We start from the raw sequence: 23,341 nt of genomic DNA, 5'->3' as shown, positions 1-23,341 counted from the left end.
GCATTCTTCTGAAAGCGACTGGAAAAGTGTAATAATACCTACATATTATTTTCTCTTCCAAAATCTACATTCAGAACAGTCAGAATATTTTTCTGAATAGACACATTTTTCTAATTTGTATTTGTTTTTTTCTTTACTTGTAATAAAACGTTGAATTCAAGGCTTAAGATAATACATATTTATGTTGGAGTTAGAATAATGCCTACTTTTTTATTTCCAAATAAAGTGGTGAAGGCGCCGGGAATAAATAACAATTTAAAGAAAATATTCTATATTTTAATATATACAAAATTGAGCAATACAAAGCAAGTTTATTTAATTTTAAAGACCAACAATCTTCTCTCCTACTGAATTTAAGGTTGCTGTAATCTTTTTAGAAAATTGTTTGGCAGTTTCAAATGGTACCTGTAATAAAAAATATACTTCTGTACTTATAAAATAAATAGTGATTCTAAGCATACCTCTACTGCAGCATTTAACAAATTTGATACCGCTTCATAACCCCCAACAATAGCTACCCCTACACTTCTAAATTTTTCACCGTCGTTCCCATATTTCTCATGTTCTTGTATGGTGTCTACTATAGGTTTTGGATTATAAAAGCTTGCGACGAAATGCTGCAGTTTACTGTAAGCTGAATCTGCTTTACTAATGAGCGATTCTTGTTCTAATACTGCCTGTCTTCGTCCGGAAGTGGGAAAATGTGGAGAAAGAGAAATTGCCTAAAACAGGAGCACAAAATTTACTAACGCAACAGGCAATACATAGCGATAACTTACTTTCGCTGGATTGATCACTTGTGCAATTTTTTTGTTGGTGATTTCTGATAAATTACTAAATGGTGCCACTACAATAACGGAGGGTGGTAAAACTGGTGCATGTTCCACCGGCCAGGAATTTGCAGATAAATAAAGCATTGGTATAAGAAGAAATACCAAACTATTCATCTTGCTAAAATCAACTCATTACTCATTAATAGAGTGCAACGTTCCAAAATTTTCTTATGCATATTTATTGCGTAAAATGTACTTTCTCTCCAACCATATTAACATATTTTTTATCGCTCAAAAAACATTGACTTCTCATTGTATTATTATTCTTACATCATTTTGTATTTTGCAATTTCTAAAATTAAATTTGTGTGTCGTTCATCTACGTTGAGTGAAAAAACATACTTTAATTTATAAAAAAAAATACATAAATAAAATGTATAGGTAAGTTAGTACGTATAAGGCTCAAAAAAAAGTTCTCGCAGCAATTTTTTTATTAGCAACTTCAACAATATTTCGCCCTTTTACACAAAAGATTTTTGAAAATATTATTAACGTTATGATAAAAAAATAAGACAAGTCTCAGAGTAATTGATAATTTTTCACACATTTCTTAGGTATTGACTAAAGCATTTTTACCCACAACGTGTGTGTGTGTTTGTGGAAATGTACCTAATGTGCTATTATATTTTCTTCTGTGCTGTCCATTTTATGTTAAAACACCATTTTTATTTAAAAAAATGCTGCTTTTAAAAGTTAAATTTTAAATGTAAACCATGTTTAAAAAGTTATGAAATCGTGATAATAAGTTTACTAAGTATTTCTTATAGAACATAATTGAAATTACTTGTGTTCATTAAATTAATTTACAACAATATCTACGCAGTAAGCGAATGATCAAATCAAATAGCCTTACTTACTCCAATTACATTAATTTCAGTTGCACAAGTCACTCGTCGATTGATAGTAATTTACAATTGTTAACGAATGGAATAAGTGTAGAACGTAGGTGTAGAACAATATCTTAACTTGTTGAACAATGTCTCCACTCGTTGGTTTTCAAAATTTTACTGAAGACATAACAGTGACAGTCACACCGTTTTAAATACATTTAAAAGATGGTCTTGCTATTGGTTATAAAACTGATATGAAATTGGTACAACGTTACTTTCACTTTCTGCAAAGAGTCACGTCAACTCTTTGCACGTGGTTTAAACTTGACTTTCTTTTTATGAGTAGTTGATTTTAATTTGGCCATCATTATAGAAAAGGGCGATAAATAATATTTATTAGTAACAAATTTAAGGACCTTTGACAAATATTTATAAGGGAAAAAAAGAATTTGTCTAAAGATCTTTGAAATATTCTAATATAATGTTATGATACATGTAAGTACCTAAGTTAGTAAAAAAAAAGGAATGAACAAGATTTATTTTACGAATGAGGAATTAAAGGCAGTCAAAATTCCATTAAAATATTACATAAGTATTTCTAATATGTAGACTGATTCACATAACTTTCCGACCATAACGAAATTTAAATACAGCCAGCAATACGTTTTTCATTCATAACTTCATTTAAAAACATGAATTATTTAAAACTTTTGTATGGTTTCGACATCCCTCACAAAAGTCTCAATTTATAAAAATTTAAAAATGGCAGTACCCGACAATATTTCTTTTTATTTAAGAAACTTAAACTTTTACATGTCAAATATTAATAAATGAACTTTTACTGACTACCTTCTTTTAATAAAAAATAAATCATGCAGAAAAGTTGAATTATAATACCGTATAATACCGTAAGATCAGGCTATGACTTTTAAATTATATTGGCAGTACTGTTGACGTAGGGTTCTCACGTAGAGGGGTTCTCATGTTCAATTGCTTCAATTTAAAAGAAACGAATCACTAGAAAATAATACAGTTTTATTGACAATCATACCAAATGTTCAAAGTATTCTGCTCCGGCTAGGATACAACTGTTAACTCACCGTTTCATATTTTGTATTGAATTTTGAATCGTCACTTTTACAATTCGAATCAATTTATCAACAGTATTGCCAATCTAATTTAAAAGTCATAGCCTACTTTAATAATAAATTTAATTCACGGTAGATGGTTCTAATTTATAAAAATAAATATGTTCAAAAAACAACTCCAATTCGGTTTATTAATACCAATAAGAAATTTCCACTTTTATATCTTTGGCTTGTTGCTGTTGCTGTTGTTATTTGAAGTTGCCAGCAATGTAGGTTTTGCTCTGGTTTTGTTGCTTCACTTTCTGCGATTGGCAGTACGTAAACCAAAGTGACGAAGTGAGGTTACCACGTGCTGTGGAGTGTCAGATTCTCAGATTTCGCATTGAATGTATAAAGTTCCGATTGTGCAGTTAATCGAATAAAGAAGTGTTTTATAATCTTGTGAACTACACCGAAAGGTAATATACATATGATAATTTCTAATTGTTACAATAAACCATTGTATCTAAACGAAGAAAATATCTTTTAAATCATAAGTGAGGTTATGTGATATGTTAAAAATAATAAAATAATCTTTAAATAAAATACATTACGGCCAATTTCATAATGTTGATATTAAGGTAACTTTTACTAATTATAAAAATTTACTTGAGCAATAGGCGACTTTAACGATTATAATCTGTTAAGTTGGTACAAACTTCCGTCAATTTATTGTCAAAATAACGTTACTTCTCCATTTTTCGTTAGGTACTTCGAAGAAATTCCAGTGTTTAGACGTCGTTTTGTAACAATACAAATGTCCCCACAAAAGTCGAATTAACAATCAAAAAAGATTTAACATGTATTCCTCAACATCGTTTTTAAAGACAACCAAACGGAAAAGATCCGAAAATTTTACCACAGAAGAGGAGTTGCATTTATTGGAAGAGATCCATAAATACAAAGATATTATAGAATGCAAGACAACAAACAAAGTTACCTCTTTAGAAAAGGTTTGTGTCAAATAAAGGTAAAATGTGTTAGTTTGCATGTAAACTTTTCAACAGGAAAAGGCATGGAAGAATGTGTTATCAGCTTTACAGTCTAAATACTCTAAATGGATGAGGCCAAGGACAATAGAGCAACTCAAAACAAAATATGACAATCTGAAAACGAAAGCCAGGAAGGACGTGGCTGAAGAAAAAAATAAAATAAAACAAACTGGTGGAGGACCGTCTTATCCTGATAATAGGCTAAATCCAATAACCGAAGCGGTTCTCAACATAATTAATTACAAAGCGGTAATAGGTTTAGAATCTTGTGACAGTGATTCCACAAACAACACAACAAAAGTTACTGCTACAGCAGAGGTGAATGATAATTGTGAACTTTTAAATGAAGATATTACAAAGAATTGTACTTCAATTCTAGACATTCCTGAGGATAATTCACTACAAAATTTTAACACATCAATTCTATTAACTGACAATCTAAATGTTGTTAAAAACGAATGTTCAGATTTGAATTTTATACCCAAAAAAAAGGAATGTCAAATACAGAAACAACATACCCAAATTGCACGGAATAAGTATGTACCTCGAATGTTGAAACAGCAGAAGAATTCAAAATTAAAACTAGTAAAGGATAATCCCATTTCAACTGCAAAAGAAGAGTACTACAGGCGGAAGCTAAGATTGTTAGATGAGAAGGAACATTTTAAAAGAGCTGAAAGAGAAAAACGAATGGAGAGGGATAATGAATTACATCAAAAGCGGATGATGTTATTGCAATTAAAAATAGATGTCAAAAAGAAAAGATTAGAAAAGTTGCTTGAAGAAGAGTTTTCAGACTAATATTTTGAATTTAATAATTAATACTACTTCATTTCTTATTGTTTTGTTTATTTTTCATTCATTACAAAGTGGCGGCATACTCACTAATTAGTAATAATTGTCGAAAATGACGACCCAAATTATTCATATTTCCCGGAATTGGTTCAACATCATCGACTTCTTCTTCTAAATCTTCTAGCCACTCGTCAGGCATTGCTTCGTTCGTGTCGATGGCTAGATTATGTAATGTTGCAGCAGCCACTATAACTCTTATTAAAACAGTATCCATCCAGCATCATTCGCATTCCAAAACTAAGTATTGGAAAACGACGTTTTAACACTCCATATTGCCTTTCAACAACATTACGCGTTCTTATTAGCGATTCGTTGAACAAATTTTGCAGGTGGGGTTATTTGCTAATTTGGTCATTAAACAAGGCTATAGGTAGATAGTTTATAGCCACTATCTCCAACTAACATGTACCTGCCAAAACGACTATTTTCAAAATCTTGTTTAGTAGTCCTAGTATTAAACATCGTTTGGTCATGCACTAAACCTGGCCATCTTGCTAAAGTGGAACCAGAAATATAGTGTTTTTATGGACTCTGGTCGATAATTTCTTTTACAATTTTGGGGTCACTTTTATTACCAACTTGAAGAGAGTTATAAATCTTCTATGACAGATGTTTTTGAGCCGTCTGAAAATGGACCATCCAAGACAAAGGTAGGTAGAGCCCAGTCGCGCGACGAGTGCCAGAAGATTATTGCCCTGCCATAACTGACCCTCTCAAGTTAATGTACTCCATCCCTCATAAAAACACTATATTTCTGGTTCCACTATACCTACTATGTTTCTAATTCTTAAATCAGCGTCTGTGATAGCTTGCACATTGATAGCAAAAAATCCGTTTCGGCGGCGATATACAGGGTTATTCTAAATGATTGTAGTGGAAGTAGGCTTGAAAACTGAATGTAAAATTTACGGTTGCCGCTCCACATAAAAAAAATCATCAAAATGATTGGGTGCAAAACAACTCAATATTTTTAAAATTGATTGTAGAACAACTCAATATTTCTGGATTCAATCGTTAATTTAACAAAAATAAATAAAATCCTCATCACCGCACTTTTCACCTAAAAAATGACAACGACAGCGACACAACTGACAGTTCACATGAAAGCGGCAAAAACGTAATAACATGGGCATGGCCTACTTCGACTACAATCATTTAGAATAACCTGTATTTCGGCATCACATCTACCGGGAGAATTTATTTTAATCAGAGTGCAATCTATGGCACCAATCACTTTGGGAAACCTCGCAATTTCATAAAATTTTGCAGCCCCTAGTTTCATCTGAGGCTGATTTTCATACATTTTAATATGCAGGGTATTTCACGAGTGAAAATGACCTCGACGGAATTGAAAATGCAACCCACAATACATTTACAATGCTAACGTAGAAATGTATTTGTTTTTTGATTTAAAAAACGTAAAACAAAGTTAACTGTGCAGTTTCGTAAATTCTGACATAAATGTCATATTCGCTTGGTTAAATGACATTGTGAAAAAACAAAGAGTTCTTGGGAAAATGTTTATTGTCTGCATAAACGCGCAATGGCAGAGGCATTTTTATTACATTCGCCATAAATCAGAATCATATCGCTTTTCTCATTGTTCGAGTATATTTTAATTATCGTATTTTAACTTTTTCGTAAATGTCAGGAGCGCGTTTATAAAATGGGTGAAGGTAGAGTGTGGGGAATATCACGTGACTGCAGTGTCACTCCGGCATTATGAACGGAATCGGGTAAACAGATTAAAAATGCAAATTTGACGAAAGAAAAAAAAATTCTGAGGCAATTTCTTTTGTAAAAAAACTTTTTTCCGTTGTAACTTTGTTATCAAAATATTGAAAAAATAAAAATAATAGAAAAATCATTCAAACAAAATTTAAATTAATCACTTTTCTGCGAAAATGATCAATTTTTACGCAGATATTTGACAGATGTCAAATCTGACGTACGGGTAATTTTTCCCGCACCGCTAGATAGTGGTAACATGGGCACACTCCTTGTGTCATAATAAACATCTGTGAACAATTTATGAACAGTGTTTGGGTAACCTTTATACCTACCCGGAGTATTTAGGAACCCGCTCCTGTTGTGACAAATAAAATTACTGGAAGCAAAGCCATCATGGACTCATAATTTCATTTTAAAACAATACGATATTTAAATATCCACGTTAGCGTTGTAAATGTATTGTGGGTTGCATTTTGATTTCCGCCGAGCTCATTTCACTCGTGAAATACCTGGACACGGGACGATTGCGCCGATATGACCTGCTATAATCCGGGGTCTCTCAAACTACCTGTAATCCACAGGTACGATTGCGCCGGTACTAAATTTAATCCCTTAACGGGAAGGGTAATTAGGAAGGTAATTGTACCTGTTTGCAAATAAAGTAGGGGTAGTTGGGAATATTGGGACAGCGTTTTATAAAATCATTAGTTTCGTCCAACAATATTCAAGTGATCGCTGGAACAAACGCTACAATGGAAAAGATGCTTAGTGAACGTGGCAAGATTCTTGTAATTTTCGAAAATTTTAAATTCCGAAATTGTGGAAGCACGGGAAAAGCTGTAGTTTGTATATATTTTTTTTTGTAAACAAATGGTTTGTTGAGAATCTTAAACATCGTCGGGGCCCACCATTACCTACTACCTGTATTTTATTGAGGGGCTTACAGAATCAGGGGTGCGGCGCAATCGTGCCCAGGTATTAACAGCCATTTGGGTCACCTCGGCGCAATCGTACCATCGGCTTAAAACGGGCAGGTAATACCGGCGCAATCGTCCTATACCGAAATACCCAACCTGTATGTATTGTCTACTAAGTAGAGACATCGCTGAAGAAACTCTTTATTATTCGACATGCTAATGATCTTGAAACTCCTACTAAGTGTTAGTAGTACTTGTGTAAGTGGTTTTATAGAACCACCTCTAGAACAGACGAATATTGATAAGATAAGATGAATATTGAAAGACAAACATACGAACTTACCGATTAGTGTGATTTTTTATCAAATTTTCGATTTTAGCTACTAAAGATAAAACCGTGGGTTTCGTTTAGCGAAATAGGTCAAAAAAATTTATATCGTTATATTCTTCCAATAAATTTCTTCTTTTGCGATATCGTTTTGGTCTTCTTAAAACTATCGGTTCATCTGCTGACAAAGTAGAATGCGCAGTATTCAAATACATGTTTGCAAATCTTATTAAATGCGAGTATATCAGTAATGACTAATGAGTAATGACAGATGAAAAACTTAAAGTTGCTTTTTCTACTAAAACCCGATTTTGGCACTTTAAATTTAAAAGATCTTTAATCGTTAAAAGTGCCATTATTTTGAAACCAAACCCCGATTCTGAATTATATTTTAACGTCATTTTAAAATGATTATGAAACTGGCCGTTACTCTAACGTGATTGGACAAGTTTTAACATGATTCTTGAGTTGGTTACTGTTTCAACTGGGCTATTAAAAAAAAAATAGATACCAAATTATGTGTTTTCTACATAACTTGAATTGAAATCAATTTATTAACCCTGAAGAAAAAACGTACAAGTCTTTGACCTACAGGTGTCCCACCTAAGACTTTTATGTCTTATATCTCTATTATTTGTACATAGATTTTAATAACATTTAACAGATAGATAATTTAAAGGGTGGAAATTAATGTCGCATTACTCAAGTAGGTACCTTCAGTCTTAAAGACGCCATTTTAACTCCCTTTATTTGTGAATTAAATGGGTTAAGGCTTACTCTAAACTGTAGAACAACAATAAACAATTACTTCCTCAAAAATTCGTCCCCTAAAGGCAGTCGTACTACAGGAAAAAGAGTAAAAAACCGTGTTAATTTTCCAAAAGGTATTAAAACGCGCCCATCCATGAACAAATGAGAATCATTGTGAAATTTTTGACCTTCCTGCAATTTACGACACTCCTGTGACATGTTTTGTCAACTTTACATGTTGTGCATGATAGAAAGAAGAGTGTATAAATGGTAATATTGACAAAAATGTTCTTGTAGTGTTTTTTATGTCAACCAATCTCTCGCTGGACAAACTATACAAATAATAGAGATGATATAAGACCTAAAAGGTGTCCTTGCTGAATAAGAGATAATAATAATTTATAAAGTGAAGAATTTTCATTAAACAATTTTGAACGTTGTTAAAGTTGTTAAAATTATATTATTATGTATAGTTGAACACATGAAAGTTTGCATATTTTTTTATTTATTTGGGAAGTGTTTCTGTTGGTATTTTGGTATATTAGCCTCCCGTACACTCAATTATCTTACAATAATTGCCTATTAATTATGTTTAGGTTGATGACGTATTTAAATGTTATGATTGATATAGTGTTTGAATATTAAGTCAAGATAAAGAAGTATAAAAAAGATTTTTTTTTGAATATTGCTTACATAAAGCTAGAAAAATTGTAGATTTTTAATTTTTTAAAGAAATGGGCAAATTTCGTACGAAGTTAAAAGGAAAAGCTAAAGGAAAGCGCTGGCCTAAGGGGCAGAGTTCCAGTTCAAATCCAGAAACTCACAAATACCGAGACTTGGCGAAATCTCGCTTCTTTCAGGAAAATTTGGGTAAATGTTCAATAACATTTGTAAGAATTTTATTTTACTGACGTTGTTCTCTCAGGTTCGAGCAGTTTAACATCCGATGCACTGCGTAAACATGACGCCGTCCAGGTTTTTCAATCACGACCAGAACCCGAAGAAATGACACTGGACGACGATGTCGAATCGTCAATTGGGACATATTCATCGTATAAAACGATGGAATCCTTCGCTTCAGATTGGTCCAGTTACAGTAACGTGTCTTTCAATCGATTTCTAAAAGTGTTCAGAGCTGATTCCGCTCTCCACAAAGAAATGCTGGCGATGCTCGCCGCTATAAGCGAGGTTATCAAAGAGAAAGGTGGTTCGGAGACGCCGACTGAATTTTATTGTTCTTTGGTGGTTTTTTTCATTATATTTGCAAATTGAAATAATTATTGACGAAATTACAGTTGACTACTCTCGAGCACGTTTACGATTCGGAAGAACGAAATGAAGATCAATTGACAGCTGTTTTAGCTTTATTGAATATGGGAATCAAAACTGTACCCGAGGGTGTTTTACGCCGTACTTTTGATGATGTAACTGCTAAAATGTTACACATCTTGAACGATTACGTAAATTGCGAGAACAATACAATTATCAAATCAGTTTTTGGGATATTAGCCACTCTGTTGAGGAAACAGGAATTAATAGTTTGGACTCGGGAGTCAACCAGTAAAATATTTATGTCCATTATAAATCCGTTTTGCATTCATACCAAACCAAAAGTAAGAGGAAAATCTTGGTGGTTAAAATAAGCTCTGATTTTAATTTTTTTAGTGGCGCAAAGCTGCACAAGAAGCAGTAATTTTGGTTGTAAAGTCTGATTATTTTAAAGATGCAAATTCAAATTTGGCAGCTGATCGAACCGCTGAGTTTTGTGAACAAACACTTGACACCTGTATGGGTGGAAATTCAGGAACTGTCTTAGTCTCTTCTATACAAGCCGGTCAAACTACCATTTTACACACTTTAGGACTGATGAAAGAAACTATTTGTCATTTTTCAAAGTCACACATGAAGGTACTGTAAATTATTTTGAATTTTCCGTTGATAAAGTTTAATTTGCAGAAATGTTGCGAGATAATTCTACGATTAATGACTCTCAATTATCCAATCGTGACTTCGTGCGGTCTTCAAGTGTTGCACGCTCTCTTCTCTGCCCAAAATGCAGTAGTCCCGAGTAAACTGAACGCTCAACTTATTTCTGCACTGTACGAATATCAACCGGCTGCGAGCGACGTGCAACCGACATTAGCCTGGCTAGTGGTGATGCAACAGGCCCACGTGCATTTAGCGGAGTATGCATTTTGTTCAGCTTTATCAAGTGTCTCTAGCATATATTTTTGCAGTGTCGACATAGCCACATGCTGCGCTGCCTTACCGAAAATTTTTGCCACCATTACTCAACTCTGGATTTCTGAAAAAACTGAGATTATGACTGGGGCTACCCATGCTTTAGAAGTATTATTAAAAGATGCTGTAGGACCAGCGTGTTCCACCAAAGAAAAAGTCGAACAGTTCAGTTTGAAATTGTCTAAGTGTTTCACCTCTGTCGAGACCGGTCTCGGGTATCAGTACCACAACGTGTGGCATCAAGTGTTGCATTTAATTGGAATCATGTTTGAGGTATGGAAAAAACTAGGTAATCTGTGCGTAGTGCTGTATGTTTCATTGTAGGTTGGCGGCCAAAATTGCAGCCAGATGTTAATGGGGTGCTTGAAATCTTTGACCGAGTTACGAGATTCCTATAAATTTAGTTACAACAGTGAACTGGAACATGCTGTTGGAGCCGCTATCAGATCAATGGGTCCAGAAACAGTTTTGAGCGTAATCAGCTTAAAGGTGCGTGATGTGCGAAATTTGTTTGTTTTCCAAAGCAACATTTTTAGAAGGAAAATGGAGATTTGAATTTGGATAGGTCGTGGATGCTGCCTGTTCTAAAAGAGAACATTAAAGCCTCAACTATTGAATACTTCATGAAGGGAATATTGCCGTTGGCGCTTTATTGCCAGAGAAGATCAACACAATTAGCTGAGGCGAATGATGGAATAGGCGCTCACAGTTCCGAACTTCTCTACATGCAATTGTGGAATCTTCTGCCTTGCTTTTGTAATCACCCCACAGATATCAAAGCTAGTTTTAAAGTGAGTTGTTTCGTCCGAACGTTCCTACATTTTTTTTAAATTTATTGTGTACTGTAGAGCGTGGCAAAAGTATTGGGGACTGCAATATCTGATAGGAAAGAGTTGAGACTCTCGGTAATGGCTTCGTTGCGTAAATTAATAGCGAGCGCAAAAGAATCTGAGAATCAAGAGGACATCGCAGAGATTGCAAGATTCGATAAAAATTATTTGCCCATTTTGTTCAATGTGTACACTACTAAACCAATAGGAAGTGATGAAGAAGGTCAGAGATTGGCGGCACTAGAAACAATAAAGGTATGTGTGAGAGAGAGAGAGAGGAGAGAAAAACATCGTTTCTTATTTAATCGTTGAATTTTATAGGTTTATTTAACAATTGCCAAGTCTGACTTAACCCAGCAGTTGTTAACGCATGCCATCGAGAGACTCAACAGTTCTTCCGAAGATCCTGAAGACTCGTTCATCAAAGAGAGTATATTGGACTTGATAAGGGCTTTGGTGCCGTATCAAAATGTCGATAACATAAAAGTTTTGTATGAACAGTGTGTTAAGCCGTTACCTGAGATAAAAAGCAATAAGGAACAAAAGAAAGCTTATCGATTATTGGAAGAAATATGTGGAAGTCAGTCGGAAAGTTGCAAGGAATTTTTGAAAAATAATCGTAAAGAAGTACAAGGATTACTGTGGAAGTCTTTGGAGTCGGCGGCAGTCTCCAGTAAAGGAGCTAGACTGAGATGTATGAATTATTTGATCAAAGCTCAGCCTCAATTGGATGCTGACAGTAAACTAATTAAGAGAGTTATACCCGAAGCTGTATTGTCATGTAAAGACCTCAACGAAAGAACTAGATATATTGCTTATGAAGTGTTGAACACTGTAGGAGAAACACTCAGAAATCATAATCAATTGGATCAGTTTGTCAGTTTGGTTGTTGGTGGACTTGTGGGCAATGTGAATCTCATGTGTTGTACAGTATTGGCTCTTGCATCTATTTTGCACAATTTTTCAGGTAAGCCAGAGTGCTGTTGCCGTTGTATTGTATTAAAACGTCTTTTTTGTAGGAAGCCTTGGTCAAAACAATATTCAGTGGATCTTGGAGAAAATAGGAGAACTAATGACATCTGCCACTAGAGAAATAGTTGGTTCTTGTATAAGCTTTATTAAAGTATATTGTAAAGCGATGCCTAGTCCAATGGTAGCGTCTTCGCTTCCTCTCATCGTAAGAACTTTGTATTTGTTTTTTCTTTTACAAGGATACAAGATTTTTTTTAGGTCAAGTCGATGTGTGCTATGACGAACGATTGTAGTCGACACTTCAGGTTAAAAATTCGAGATATTTTGAATAAGTTAGTGCGTAAATTCGGATGTGAATGTATAGCGCCTCACATACCCGCCGACAATGTAGTTATGAATAAAAGGTTGAGGAATATTCGTAAACTAAATGCACGAAAGAAGAGACAGAAAGAAGGAAAAGAAGATGAAGATAGTGAGGAAGAAGAGTTTTTGGTCAAGGCTAAATCAAAAAGGTGAAAAATTACTTATATGTAAGCGTGTAATGGTGCGAATGTGATTTTGTAGTGTTGAAGAGATTCTGGCTGACTCTGATTCAGATTTTGATGAAATGGAAACTGACCAAGTAAAGGTTGTCAAAAAGCGACAACCCAGTACGTGGATCGAGGAAGATCCTGAAAGCATCGTTGATTTCACGGATCCAAATGTTGTCAGCAAAATTACAGGTGTGACGGGGGTGTCGTAGAGTGAAATTAGAGTTGAATCGATTTATTTTTAGCTACAAAACCGGGGACAACTCCGTTCAAGCAACCAACGAAAAAAGCCGTAGAGAAAGATCGCGGGTTTAAAACGGCCTCAGATGGGAGGCTCATCATCAAAGATGATTCTTCAGACAGCGATTCAGGGAAGAAAAATAAACTTAACTTTGATTCGGACGATTCTGCTTCGGACGTTGACGACAAAAGCGTTGCGGAAACTCTAGTTTTGAGCGACAGAAAACGGAAAAGAGCTGCTAGCGTGAAGAGTGGAGTCAGTTCTGTTAGTCAACCGCCACTTAAATATAAAACTGGAGGTGTTGGGATACACAGGTAGGAAGTGATTTGATTGAAGTTCTGTGGACTGTGTAAAATACGTTTTGTACAGGTCTACTAGCGCGTCGTCGGTCCGTAGTGGCGTCAGTAGCGCACCAGGCACAGAATACAAAAGCAAGAAAGCTAAAGGAGACGTTAAAAAGAAAGGGAAACCGGATCCGTACGCGTATCTGCCCTTGCAAAGGTCGGCAATTAACAAACGGTAAGAAGTGTATTAAGCGTTTGACATTGTGATAACGTTATTGTTGCAGAAAAAGGTCCAAAGCGGCGGGACAATTTAAAAATATAATTAAAGGTGCTAAATCGGGCGCCTTAAAAGGTGCAAAAGCAAAAAGAAATAGGAAGTAACAAGAGAGTTGTTTGGTTTGACTTATATATTTATTACTAACAATAAAATAAATGTCCAAAGTTTGTTTGTTATTTCTAGAAAATTTTTTGCTTGCTTGTGTGATCACAAGTGTGTATGTACCATGGCCTCCCTAGATTGAAAGGGACAGAGAGTCTGTCTCTTTCGATCTAGGAGGCCATGACATGTAGACAGGAGTTTTTTTCATGTGGCAGCTTGAGGGCCATGCGCAGGTGATGTTTTGCAATAAAAATTGAGTCAATACATTTTTTTTTTATTATCATTTCCAGACGTAAAATTTCTACATTAAAATTAGAAAATAATAGACCCTTTATTACTGTGTATGTATTTAAATGAATGTCTGTAAAATACTCACAGGAATATTAAAAAGTAAAATTAAAATCTATATAAAAAAATCTCACTTTGTACATACAAATTATAATACACTGATGAATAAAACGTGAAAATCAGTTGACAATAATTTATACCGATTCCACTGGTTTCTTAGCTATGAAAGCAATCGAGTCATGTTACGACTAGTAATTTGTTGTGTAATCGCCAACGTTCTAATAACGATGAATGTAATAGAAAAACCAGCGTGTATAACTGTATTTGTAATGTTATGGTAACTTACATCTACGTTCTTTATTAGCAAGTGATTAACCTATTGATGTAAATTTCTATTTCAAATTTCAAAACAGGATAATCAAATCCATCACATAATTTAGTCTTAAAAATTAATACATAAAAAATGTAAGAGTAAAAAAATGGATGTAACAAACATTCGGGGGCAACTGGTCCACAGACTTTTTGAAATACAAAATAGAAATTTCTGCATCAAAGTAAACATATTTTAAGATCATAAGATGAGATAATTGAGACTGGTGTTTATGCACAGCCAATAATAAGGACGAAACTATAATAATTGCACTGAATATCGAAAGGTTTGCAGAAACAAGGTTTTGGCTTTGATAAACGCGTAAAATTCCAAAAAAGTAATTCCTTCAAAATATGATTACTTTGATGGTTTACAAACAACACAACAGCTTTGTTTAATTTAGCGCATGCCTGATTTAGAATGTGCGATCAACCATTGAAGTGTGATGTCAATGTTGTCTTTTTCTTTACAAGAAATGGAATAACAACATATTTCGCGATCTTGAATAGCAGATAAATTCCTGTTGAGAATTGTAACATAAACATTTTCATGCATGTTGGTTGTTAAATTATATCTTTCACTTACATTCGTTCGATAAGGCCATTTTCATCTAAAGCTTGTGGCATGTCTCTTTTGTTTCCCAAAACTAAAACTGGTATCCCTGCTAATTGTGGTTTATCAAGTAAATTGTGAAGCTCATTTCTCGATGCTTCGATTTTATCAGGGTCTGCAGCATCAACCATGTACCTGAATGAATAAGCAGTGAGTCATCAAATTTAGTTTGGGATGTTGACACTTACACTATTGCGTTTACACCGCGGCAATAGCGCTCCCACATCGACCTAAACCTAGGTTGACCCCCGATATCCCACACTTTAATCGTTACATTTCCCTTTGTTATTTTTCTCATGTTGAAACCAACCGTCGGTATCATATCCTCACTAAACTGACCTGACTAGAATCAATATTAAGCATTAATCGCCGATTTCTTTAAAACAAATTAAACATACTGCGATAACGTTAACAAAGGTTGTTTTTCCTGAGTACTGGAGCCCCACTAACGTTAATTCCATTTCTTCCTTCCAAAACAGGCTCCTAAACCAGTCCAATATTCTGTTCATTAAAGCTATCATTTTTGCAGTTTTTACCCACAATTTCAGGAGAAATTTAAGAAACTAGAACTATGTTTAATAAATAAATTAAATGTCATTTACTACCCACCCGAGCTGTCACCACACTTGTCAAAGGTGCAGAATCCAGAAAATTACAGATGGCGTTACCCAATCTCAAACAAAAACACAAAACCTTTGCTTATAAAATCATATTTCAATGCCTTATTGTTGATTTTTACTAAATGGATGTTCATGAAACGTATTGCGCGAATTTTAAGAAGATTATTCAAAGAGAGTTTTTCTTTTCACTTTTTATTACGCATCGGAACTAATTTTAAAATTGGCGCGCTTGACATGTTTTTATGTGTCTGTCATCTGTCAAATTTTCAAAAATATAACCAACAGTTACGAAGTTCATTTCATCAAAGGTATTTAAAAGATTGGTTAAATATGGGTATGATTATTTCTCGTTATACATTTTCTGTTAGCAATTGGCAAATGCCACGTTTTGTAACGCTTTCTTTTTTAGAAAATACGACAGACGTCATTCCGGATGTCATCAGAAGGGCTCAACATGAAGACATCCAAATACTGAAAGATAATTATAACAAGTTGCTAGAAAAGCACTATAAAAAGGCTCGCCAAAAGAAATTAGAGGATTTAGACAGGTTTGAGTGTAAAATTGCGAGACCAGAATTGCCCGAGTTTTCTTTGGACATTGAAAACAATTCGGTATGGTGTAAAAAATAAATAACTTTTGTGTTGGTAAAGTATATTTTGTAGCAATCTGAGGACATGAATTTGAAAAATGACGTAAAGAAGTGTTTTAAGTTATTGGAAATTTTAAAACATAAACGAAATTGTCCCATGTCACAAGTAATTGATAAAATATAAGTAAGCAACATCATTACTTATAAGTGTATACTTGGATGTGCGTATTTTTTATGACTAATATTTATGAATAAATATCTACTTGTATCAGTTAATTTTTTTTATAAAAATCTGTAAATTTTTTGATCTAATGTCGACTGCACTCCCTACTCCCATAATGATTGAAAAAAGTTCACATTGAAAATTTATTATCCAAAAGTTATGAAGAAACATGGATTAATAATATACAATAATAAATATTCACATATAAAATAACATCAATAAGTAAAATATGGAACATTATTCTAATAATTCCGTTAAAGATTTGTCACTGACAAATGGAAGAATAAATATTTTATTGTAAAAATAATTACAAAGTTAAATTCAATAGGAATGTTATAATAGAAAATTGTAAACATAGTGATACACTGACTTATCGTATAGGTAATAACACAAAAAGTTTTCAGCACGTCGACAGTACTTTTTAATGTCTCAAATGATATTTATAATCAACATTTATTATATAGTTTTTTTGTATTACTGTCTAACAGTAAATAAACATTTTATATTTCTATGTTAAACATTTTCAACAATGACTAAGCCTAACTGGCAAAGTTGTTAAGAAAATGTCTAATTATCCCTACATCTAATGACTGGATTCTTTTGCATTTAAATATATAATCACTACTGAGTTAATCTATTTATTTTAATCTATGTCATGAAAATATATATGTACTTCATTTAACATTTATTCGTACGTACAATAATTTCTCTAGTGGATAACGATATACAGTTTAACAATGTTGTTACAAATCCAACAAGGACTCATGAATGTGTATAATTATGGCAAGATTATTTCTACATGCATGGAAAAATAAATAAAATATGGCACTGAAATTTTTACAAAATGTTCCAAATACAGGGCGAGACTAGTGCAAAAGGACGCCACAGCACATCTGCAATTATTAAAAGTAACATTCGAATCATTTCAGACGGTTCACTTTGGGCTCGACCAGATTTCAATCGGATAAAAAACAACGTTCAATTCGCGCTTTTAGGCCGAAATTGATTGGCAATGTCGTTTGTACGTGTCTAATGTTATTTTTAATAACAGTTTCGCTTCGAAAAGCTCACTCTGTAGTACATCATTTATTACAATTTACGATTGTTGAAACATTTCGTATCATTACAGAGTAATTAATTGATTAATTCTACGTTAAAAATACACATACGTTCGATATGCAGTATAATTTGTAAATTTTCAGAATTTTAATAGTAATAAAGTAGTAAACAATTAGAAATTGTGCCCTTTAATAGCAATTAATATTATTTAAGTAGTAGGTATGTAGTATAAAATACAAAAATTTATAAATATAAATACATGTATGTATCTTTAAACTATTTTGCAGGCTGCCCAACAGTCTTTTCTAAGAAAATAAACATTTCCATCGTTATTATTTACAGAACACAACAATATTAACAGATTTTTAATATAAAAAAATAACATCAACAGAATTATTCTTCAACTATAAACTCACGGTGTAAGAATTGTTTTGTTTCAGATAGCACAATCTAATAATGCATTCTTTTCAAATTTTAAATATGCAAATTTTGTACGAAACGAACTTGTGCTGAATAATACTGGCAATGAAACAGACAAGATCCACACGGTGTGGACAACGAAACAGTTAAAAAGTCGTCTTTTACGCTGTCCTAAAACAAACAGGTGAGGTCGTGACGCTGTTGCAAGGGAATTACTCCAAATACACTGTTGAAACGAAAACTACATAATCATAGGAGGAATAAGACACGAATGAATTTGAAAAGGGAGGATGACAGTAACACTACAGGTCGTGGACCCGCTCGGATAAATTAAAAGTGCCACTGAGACCCCCCCTTGTTGTCTCATTCGTTGGGTGTGCTCGAAGCCCATCTGTCAAATTCGATCCCCGAATCGGGACTGACGCCGATCTGTGCCAGCGGACTCAAAAAGTCCATGTGTTGTCGACATTTACAGTTTTCTGTTAGACCGCAGTTTTGACAGGCGCCCCTCGGCCTGGTCTGTTCGGTTTTGCCACCTCGACTCTTCTGTTCTTGCTCTAGTTTCTCCATCAGGGCGACCGGATTTTGGGAAGACTCGTTCAGCTTCAATTCTCGCTCGAAATTGTAAAGCTGTTCCATGAAGTGGAAATTGGGAGCTATGTTGGATTTACGCGAACGAACAACGTTGAAGGCATCGTTCAGGCTCAGGGAACATTTGTACATTAGGTACGCCACCGTTATTGTGACGGAACGGGACACGCCGGCCAAGCAATGGACCAAGATGCCTTTCTGGTTGGACCTAGCCTCATCTGCAAACAGACAAACGTTAAAGTGCATTTTTGCCAAAGCAATAAATTTTTGTTTGAGAAATGTCAAATATAATATTGCATCAGGAAGCTACACCCCATCACATCCTATCATATTTTAACCTATAGTAAATGCAATGAAGTTGTTGTGTTTTTAACAAATTTATTTATTCATTTTGACCAGTTTACATGTTCAAGTATTACAACAAGCTGATGTCTCCGAAACTAAATTACTCTTTTGCCAAATCCCTCATCACCATCCGAACGAAAAGTTCCACGGAAAGACCAACTCCGACCAAAACGTAAGCCCAACTGGCTTGGTAAAGTAGTCTATCTGCGAGTCCTTTTTTCAAGAACACTGGAAAGTTATCGTCGACACCGAATCTTTTCTGATTTTCCTTAAGTTTTTTGAATTTTGGATGGACTTTAATCTTTGGTGGTTCTTTGGCATACTCTCTACTTATTAGTCGAAAAATTGGCAGCGCTTTTCTTGAAAAACTCATTTGTAATTTGTGGTAATTAATGCGAATTCAAACAACTTTGACAAGTTTTACGCCGCCAACATTTTGTTTCACAGACCTACTAGACTACGTCCAGTGATAGAATGCAGTTTTTTTTAAATATCCTTTGATAACAAAATCCCCAAACTATAACATTAAAATATTAAGAAAGTATCATAGATTATGTTGGTAATATCTTGAAACATTCGCGCCACTGATTCTCATTGGTTATTATGAAACCCAGGAGAAATAATAAATTATGACATTTCAAATTTGAAATTGTCAGTTCTGTCAAGTGGTTTAACCATTTAGATTTGCGATTTTTCATCTTTAGAGCTTTGTTTTGAGATTCTCTGGTTTTACAAGTTATTAGTTTTGATCGTGTTGCTGTTTTGATCTGTTCCGTTGCGATTTTTTTAAATTTGTGAAGTGAGTGCGTGCCTCAAGAATCTAATTACAAACATCGAAAATGATACAGAAGTAATACATATTAAAAAATAATCTCTTGCTTGTGTTTAGCCATTTCCGAAAAAAGCTGGATATTCGAAATGTATTGTGGGTTGCATTTTTTATTCCGTCGGGCACATTATCACTCGTGAAATACCCTGTATTAATAAAACCTAATACATACATATATTACTCCTACTGTTCTGACGTTTTCTTTCGTCTTTCCTAAGTGCAAACATGCAGAATAATAATAAAACATCACGTGTAACCTGCTCTTTCCATTTTTTAAAATTTCCCGCCGGATCGGTTTGTTGTAGCCGTAGAGTGAACATTTTTAGTAATACATATTTAAAACCTGTTCACTTTGTATTGAACGTCAGTGGTGCAAATGACTGACCTGTTACTATGACAACTCGAATGAAAGTTAATGCCAAGTGTGTGCGATTTGCACCACTGACGGTCAATACAAAGTGAACAGGTATTATGTCAAGCAATCTATGAGTGGACAGAGTTTACCATCAATAATAATCTAATTTGAAATGAAATCATGTTTCCAGTGAGTTGTTTCTAATTTAAATGGCACATTCATACATTTTCTGTCCATTGAGGAGAATGGAAAAATATAAATGGAATGTTTTTGAGTGAGAGTTCTAATTTTATCACCACCCCTAAAATAGCTTTTGTTTATGGAAATTTTAGCGATTATTTTTTAAACAGTCATGTCAGCCAATCGCAATGAGGAAAAATTTCAAATGGACCAATAGCATCAAAATTACACCATTGCCAAACTTCGTCCAGCGAGAGATTGGGAGATTTTAAATTGTATTAAATTAACCCAACACTACAAAATGAACTAAAATACATTAATTAGAGCATAATTTCACGTCAAAAATGCTACTGCTTGAAGGCCATATTTCAAATTTTACGTGCGCTAGGTACCTATTACTTTCTCTACGTAGAATTTAGTGATTTTTATGTCAACCAATCTCTCGCTGGACAAACTATAGTAAAGGTCTGTTGAATTATAATCGAATGTAAAAAAAAGTACACAAGACGTTTTCGGCTGCTTGGTCGTCTTTCAGTTTTTCCATTTTAGTTGGCAGCTGACTACGACTGTATTCCTGATTGCCTAACCGAATGCAAAAATAGTGAGGAGAAGTTGTCGGTATTAGAAAAGCCACATTTATAAAATAAAATAATAAATTTTTGTCTACTGTTTTTTGCATTCGACTGTAGGTTATGTTTTTCTAAGTTTGAGGTTGTAAATAGCGTCAATGTCTAGTGCATTGTAGTCAGTTTTACTAGTTTGCAATAATAGAGTAGTACTGTCGCGAGCAAAAAAAACTGGTCGTCAAAATCATGCTTTGACACAATGGAAAATGCTCCATTGTAAATATCATAACCGATCGTCATGTTCTATGACATTAGTTGTCATTTTTTTCTTATTTTCTGGACACTTTGTTGAGATGGGCATAATCAGACAGGGATTTTTTTTAATTTGTGACAATCTAACCAAACTTTGAAATGACATTGACGACCAGAATTTTTTGCTCGCGACCAGTATATAAGAGAAAGTAGGCTCGATCCTGGTTCCTAGAGGAGTTTTTGAGAGTTAGATTTGAATTGGCAGCACAGACTTTGTGAAGTAAATGCAAATCTCTCTCTAAATAGTTAACGTAATATGCATTTATATTTTATTTTCACTTTAGAAACGCAGATAATGACAATTTTGACAATAACAGTCCAGGCAATCATCAATCGACAAACACCCCTAGGAACCAGGATGGAGCCAATTATATTTAATATACTAATTTTAGTTTGAAATAGAAGAATACCTACTCAAGACATCGCGGGAAATTCAGCAACATGTTATGTTTATTTTGATAGGTCCGCATGTCAGGCACTTTAGTGACGGAAATCAAACAGTGTGTCCAACGTTAACAAAATAAATCATGGCCTGCTATTATCCCAAAACAACGTGAACGGTGTTTATTTTCTTGCATTTTCAGTAACATTACGCAAGGTGCAATGTACAGTCGCGAGCAATAAATTTTGATCGTCAAGGTCATTCTTTGACGCAATCGAAAATGCTCCATTGTAAAACAGTCGTACATATCATAACGTATCATCATGTTGTATGACATTAATTGTCATTTTTTTCTCAATTTTTTGACACTTTGTTGACGTGGGCATAATCAGGCGGGGAATTTTTTTAAATTTGTGAGAATCTAACCAAATTTTGAAATGATCTAACCAAATTTTGAAATGACATTGACGACCAAAATTTATTGCTCGCGACAGTACCAACAAAAATCAAAACACTGTAAATGTTTTACTTTTAAATTAGATAGGGATTTATAAGCAAAAACATTTTGTTTTTATTCTTGACTCCACATTTTAAAAGTCGATCGATTTTAAAAAACTGTAAATTGATTTTGTATATCAAAAAAATGAAATTTTCAGTTTCACAATTATTTATGTAATATAATAAAACAAAATAAGTAAAATAGTTAAAAATTGAGAAGGTTAATTTGTTTCTAACGTCTTAAGGCACTGAAGCATAACATTAAAAAAAAAAGACAATTGTCATTACGTTTATTAAATCAGAAACGGCCTGTAATGAATCATCTGAAAAAGTCCGTGAATCTCCACTTCTACAATCTCAGCTCCAGCTACTGTCAGTTTGTACCTTAATAACTTTTTTCACTTATGTGAAACTTGACAGAACATCTAAGAATCAGGAGAAATATGACACCAAACATGATACAAATTCAGATAAGATCAAAGCAAGTTGAAATTTCTTCATTTCTTGTTTGATAAACGTCATTGCTGACACTTTCTTGTTATTTGTGGTAACGGAAACGTTCTGAGAACATGACTGTAATGATCACGTCAGACCAAATTTAGCTTGCGAGATTGTTGCAAACTTATCGACTTTACTTAACAGGAATTGCTCTTTAATTTACAATCTCGGTGTAATCTGAAACCATAAAAATTTTCGAATTAAAAACGTGGCCAAGAAAGCGGAGCAAAACAGAGTGTTCGTAACGCCGACTCTGATAACGGGATTTCATTAATTTTTGAAATTTCAGGTTCAAACAAGTGGGGATTAAGTTCGAGGGTCTGGCGGTAAGCTCCCAACGGTGGTGTTGCATTTCACGTTCAATATTTATCGTCTGGAAGCAAAGCGAGTGTCGTTTCGTCGTCCCCGTCGTGAATGTCTAGCGAAACATGACATGCTAACTGAACTGAATGAACGAGTCTCTTATTGAGGAAAACCTTGACTGGCACAAGAATAACGAGAGGCCACTAGTACCGGAGCGGCGCGTGGCAGAAATCGTTTCCTAGTTATAATGAGATAAAACTCGGGAACGGGGGAGAGATGCGACATAAAAAGTGCGAGTCCAGAGCCACTCGGTCTGAGGGGGATTTGCATAGAATAGGGCAGATCCCGGAGCGGCGTGAATGGAACCGGCGCTCCCTCGGTGACCTAGATCAGAGCGCCATTCATGTCTCTGTTGAATGAAAGGTGGAGGGTGGAAAACGGAGACAGAAACTCGCTTAGT

At 34.3% G+C, this 23,341-nt stretch overlaps 4 protein-coding genes across 8 annotated transcripts in view; 1 reads left to right on the top strand and 3 right to left on the bottom strand.

Moving 5' to 3' along the window:
• The window catches only part of LOC138126846 (RRP12-like protein), a 34,762-nt gene extending 18,174 nt beyond the window's left edge, over window positions 1-16,588 (top strand). Inside the window, exons 1-19 of one of the 4 annotated variants that reach the window (XM_069042646.1) lie at window positions 3,050-3,209; window positions 9,096-9,233; window positions 9,289-9,605; window positions 9,659-9,976; window positions 10,029-10,271; window positions 10,320-10,549; window positions 10,601-10,877; window positions 10,929-11,093; window positions 11,141-11,395; window positions 11,453-11,689; window positions 11,756-12,401; window positions 12,454-12,611; window positions 12,665-12,918; window positions 12,971-13,128; window positions 13,182-13,491; window positions 13,547-13,696; window positions 13,746-16,038; window positions 16,140-16,342; window positions 16,394-16,588. In XM_069042646.1, coding sequence (XP_068898747.1) covers window positions 9,098-9,233; window positions 9,289-9,605; window positions 9,659-9,976; window positions 10,029-10,271; window positions 10,320-10,549; window positions 10,601-10,877; window positions 10,929-11,093; window positions 11,141-11,395; window positions 11,453-11,689; window positions 11,756-12,401; window positions 12,454-12,611; window positions 12,665-12,918; window positions 12,971-13,128; window positions 13,182-13,491; window positions 13,547-13,696; window positions 13,746-13,842 — 3,951 coding nt within the window. In that variant the 5' untranslated portion in view covers window positions 3,050-3,209; window positions 9,096-9,097 and the 3' untranslated portion in view covers window positions 13,843-16,038; window positions 16,140-16,342; window positions 16,394-16,588. Of the gene's footprint in view, window positions 1-3,049; window positions 3,210-9,077; window positions 9,234-9,288; window positions 9,606-9,658; window positions 9,977-10,028; window positions 10,272-10,319; window positions 10,550-10,600; window positions 10,878-10,928; window positions 11,094-11,140; window positions 11,396-11,452; window positions 11,690-11,755; window positions 12,402-12,453; window positions 12,612-12,664; window positions 12,919-12,970; window positions 13,129-13,181; window positions 13,492-13,546; window positions 13,697-13,745; window positions 16,065-16,139; window positions 16,343-16,393 lie in introns of those variants that run through there. The other 3 variants (XM_069042643.1, XM_069042645.1, XM_069042644.1) reach the window with 3 other exon arrangements.
• Window positions 255-1,895, bottom strand: LOC138126854 (uncharacterized). The gene is made up of 4 exons (XM_069042656.1): window positions 1,691-1,895; window positions 780-951; window positions 462-722; window positions 255-405 (listed from the first exon to the last, which is right to left on the bottom strand). Exons 2-4 carry the CDS (start codon window positions 945-947, stop codon window positions 322-324), a joined length of 513 nt encoding a protein of 170 aa, XP_068898757.1. The 5' UTR covers window positions 948-951; window positions 1,691-1,895; the 3' UTR covers window positions 255-321.
• Arl8 (ADP-ribosylation factor-like protein 8) lies at window positions 14,099-15,645 on the bottom strand. Its single transcript, XM_069042655.1, has 4 exons — window positions 15,509-15,645; window positions 15,299-15,453; window positions 15,084-15,245; window positions 14,099-15,018 (listed from the first exon to the last, which is right to left on the bottom strand). Exons 1-4 carry the CDS (start codon window positions 15,629-15,631, stop codon window positions 14,898-14,900), a joined length of 561 nt encoding a protein of 186 aa, XP_068898756.1. The 5' UTR covers window positions 15,632-15,645; the 3' UTR covers window positions 14,099-14,897.
• Window positions 16,589-16,819: 231 nt separating the features above from the next.
• Mkp3 (Mitogen-activated protein kinase phosphatase 3) overlaps window positions 16,820-23,341 on the bottom strand; it is a 29,518-nt gene continuing 22,996 nt past the window's right edge. For both annotated transcript variants that reach the window (XM_069042651.1, XM_069042652.1), the window contains exon 5: window positions 16,820-18,831. In XM_069042651.1, coding sequence (XP_068898752.1) covers window positions 18,386-18,831 — 446 coding nt within the window. In that variant the 3' untranslated portion in view covers window positions 16,820-18,385. The remainder of the gene's footprint in view (window positions 18,832-23,341) is intronic.

The sequence above is a fragment of the Tenebrio molitor genome, chromosome 3 (genome assembly GCF_963966145.1).
Source record: "Tenebrio molitor chromosome 3, icTenMoli1.1, whole genome shotgun sequence".
In the NCBI taxonomy this organism is placed as follows: domain Eukaryota; kingdom Metazoa; phylum Arthropoda; class Insecta; order Coleoptera; family Tenebrionidae; genus Tenebrio; species Tenebrio molitor.
Note: the sequence above shows the minus strand (reverse complement) of the source record. Positions and strands in the feature narration are given on the sequence as shown.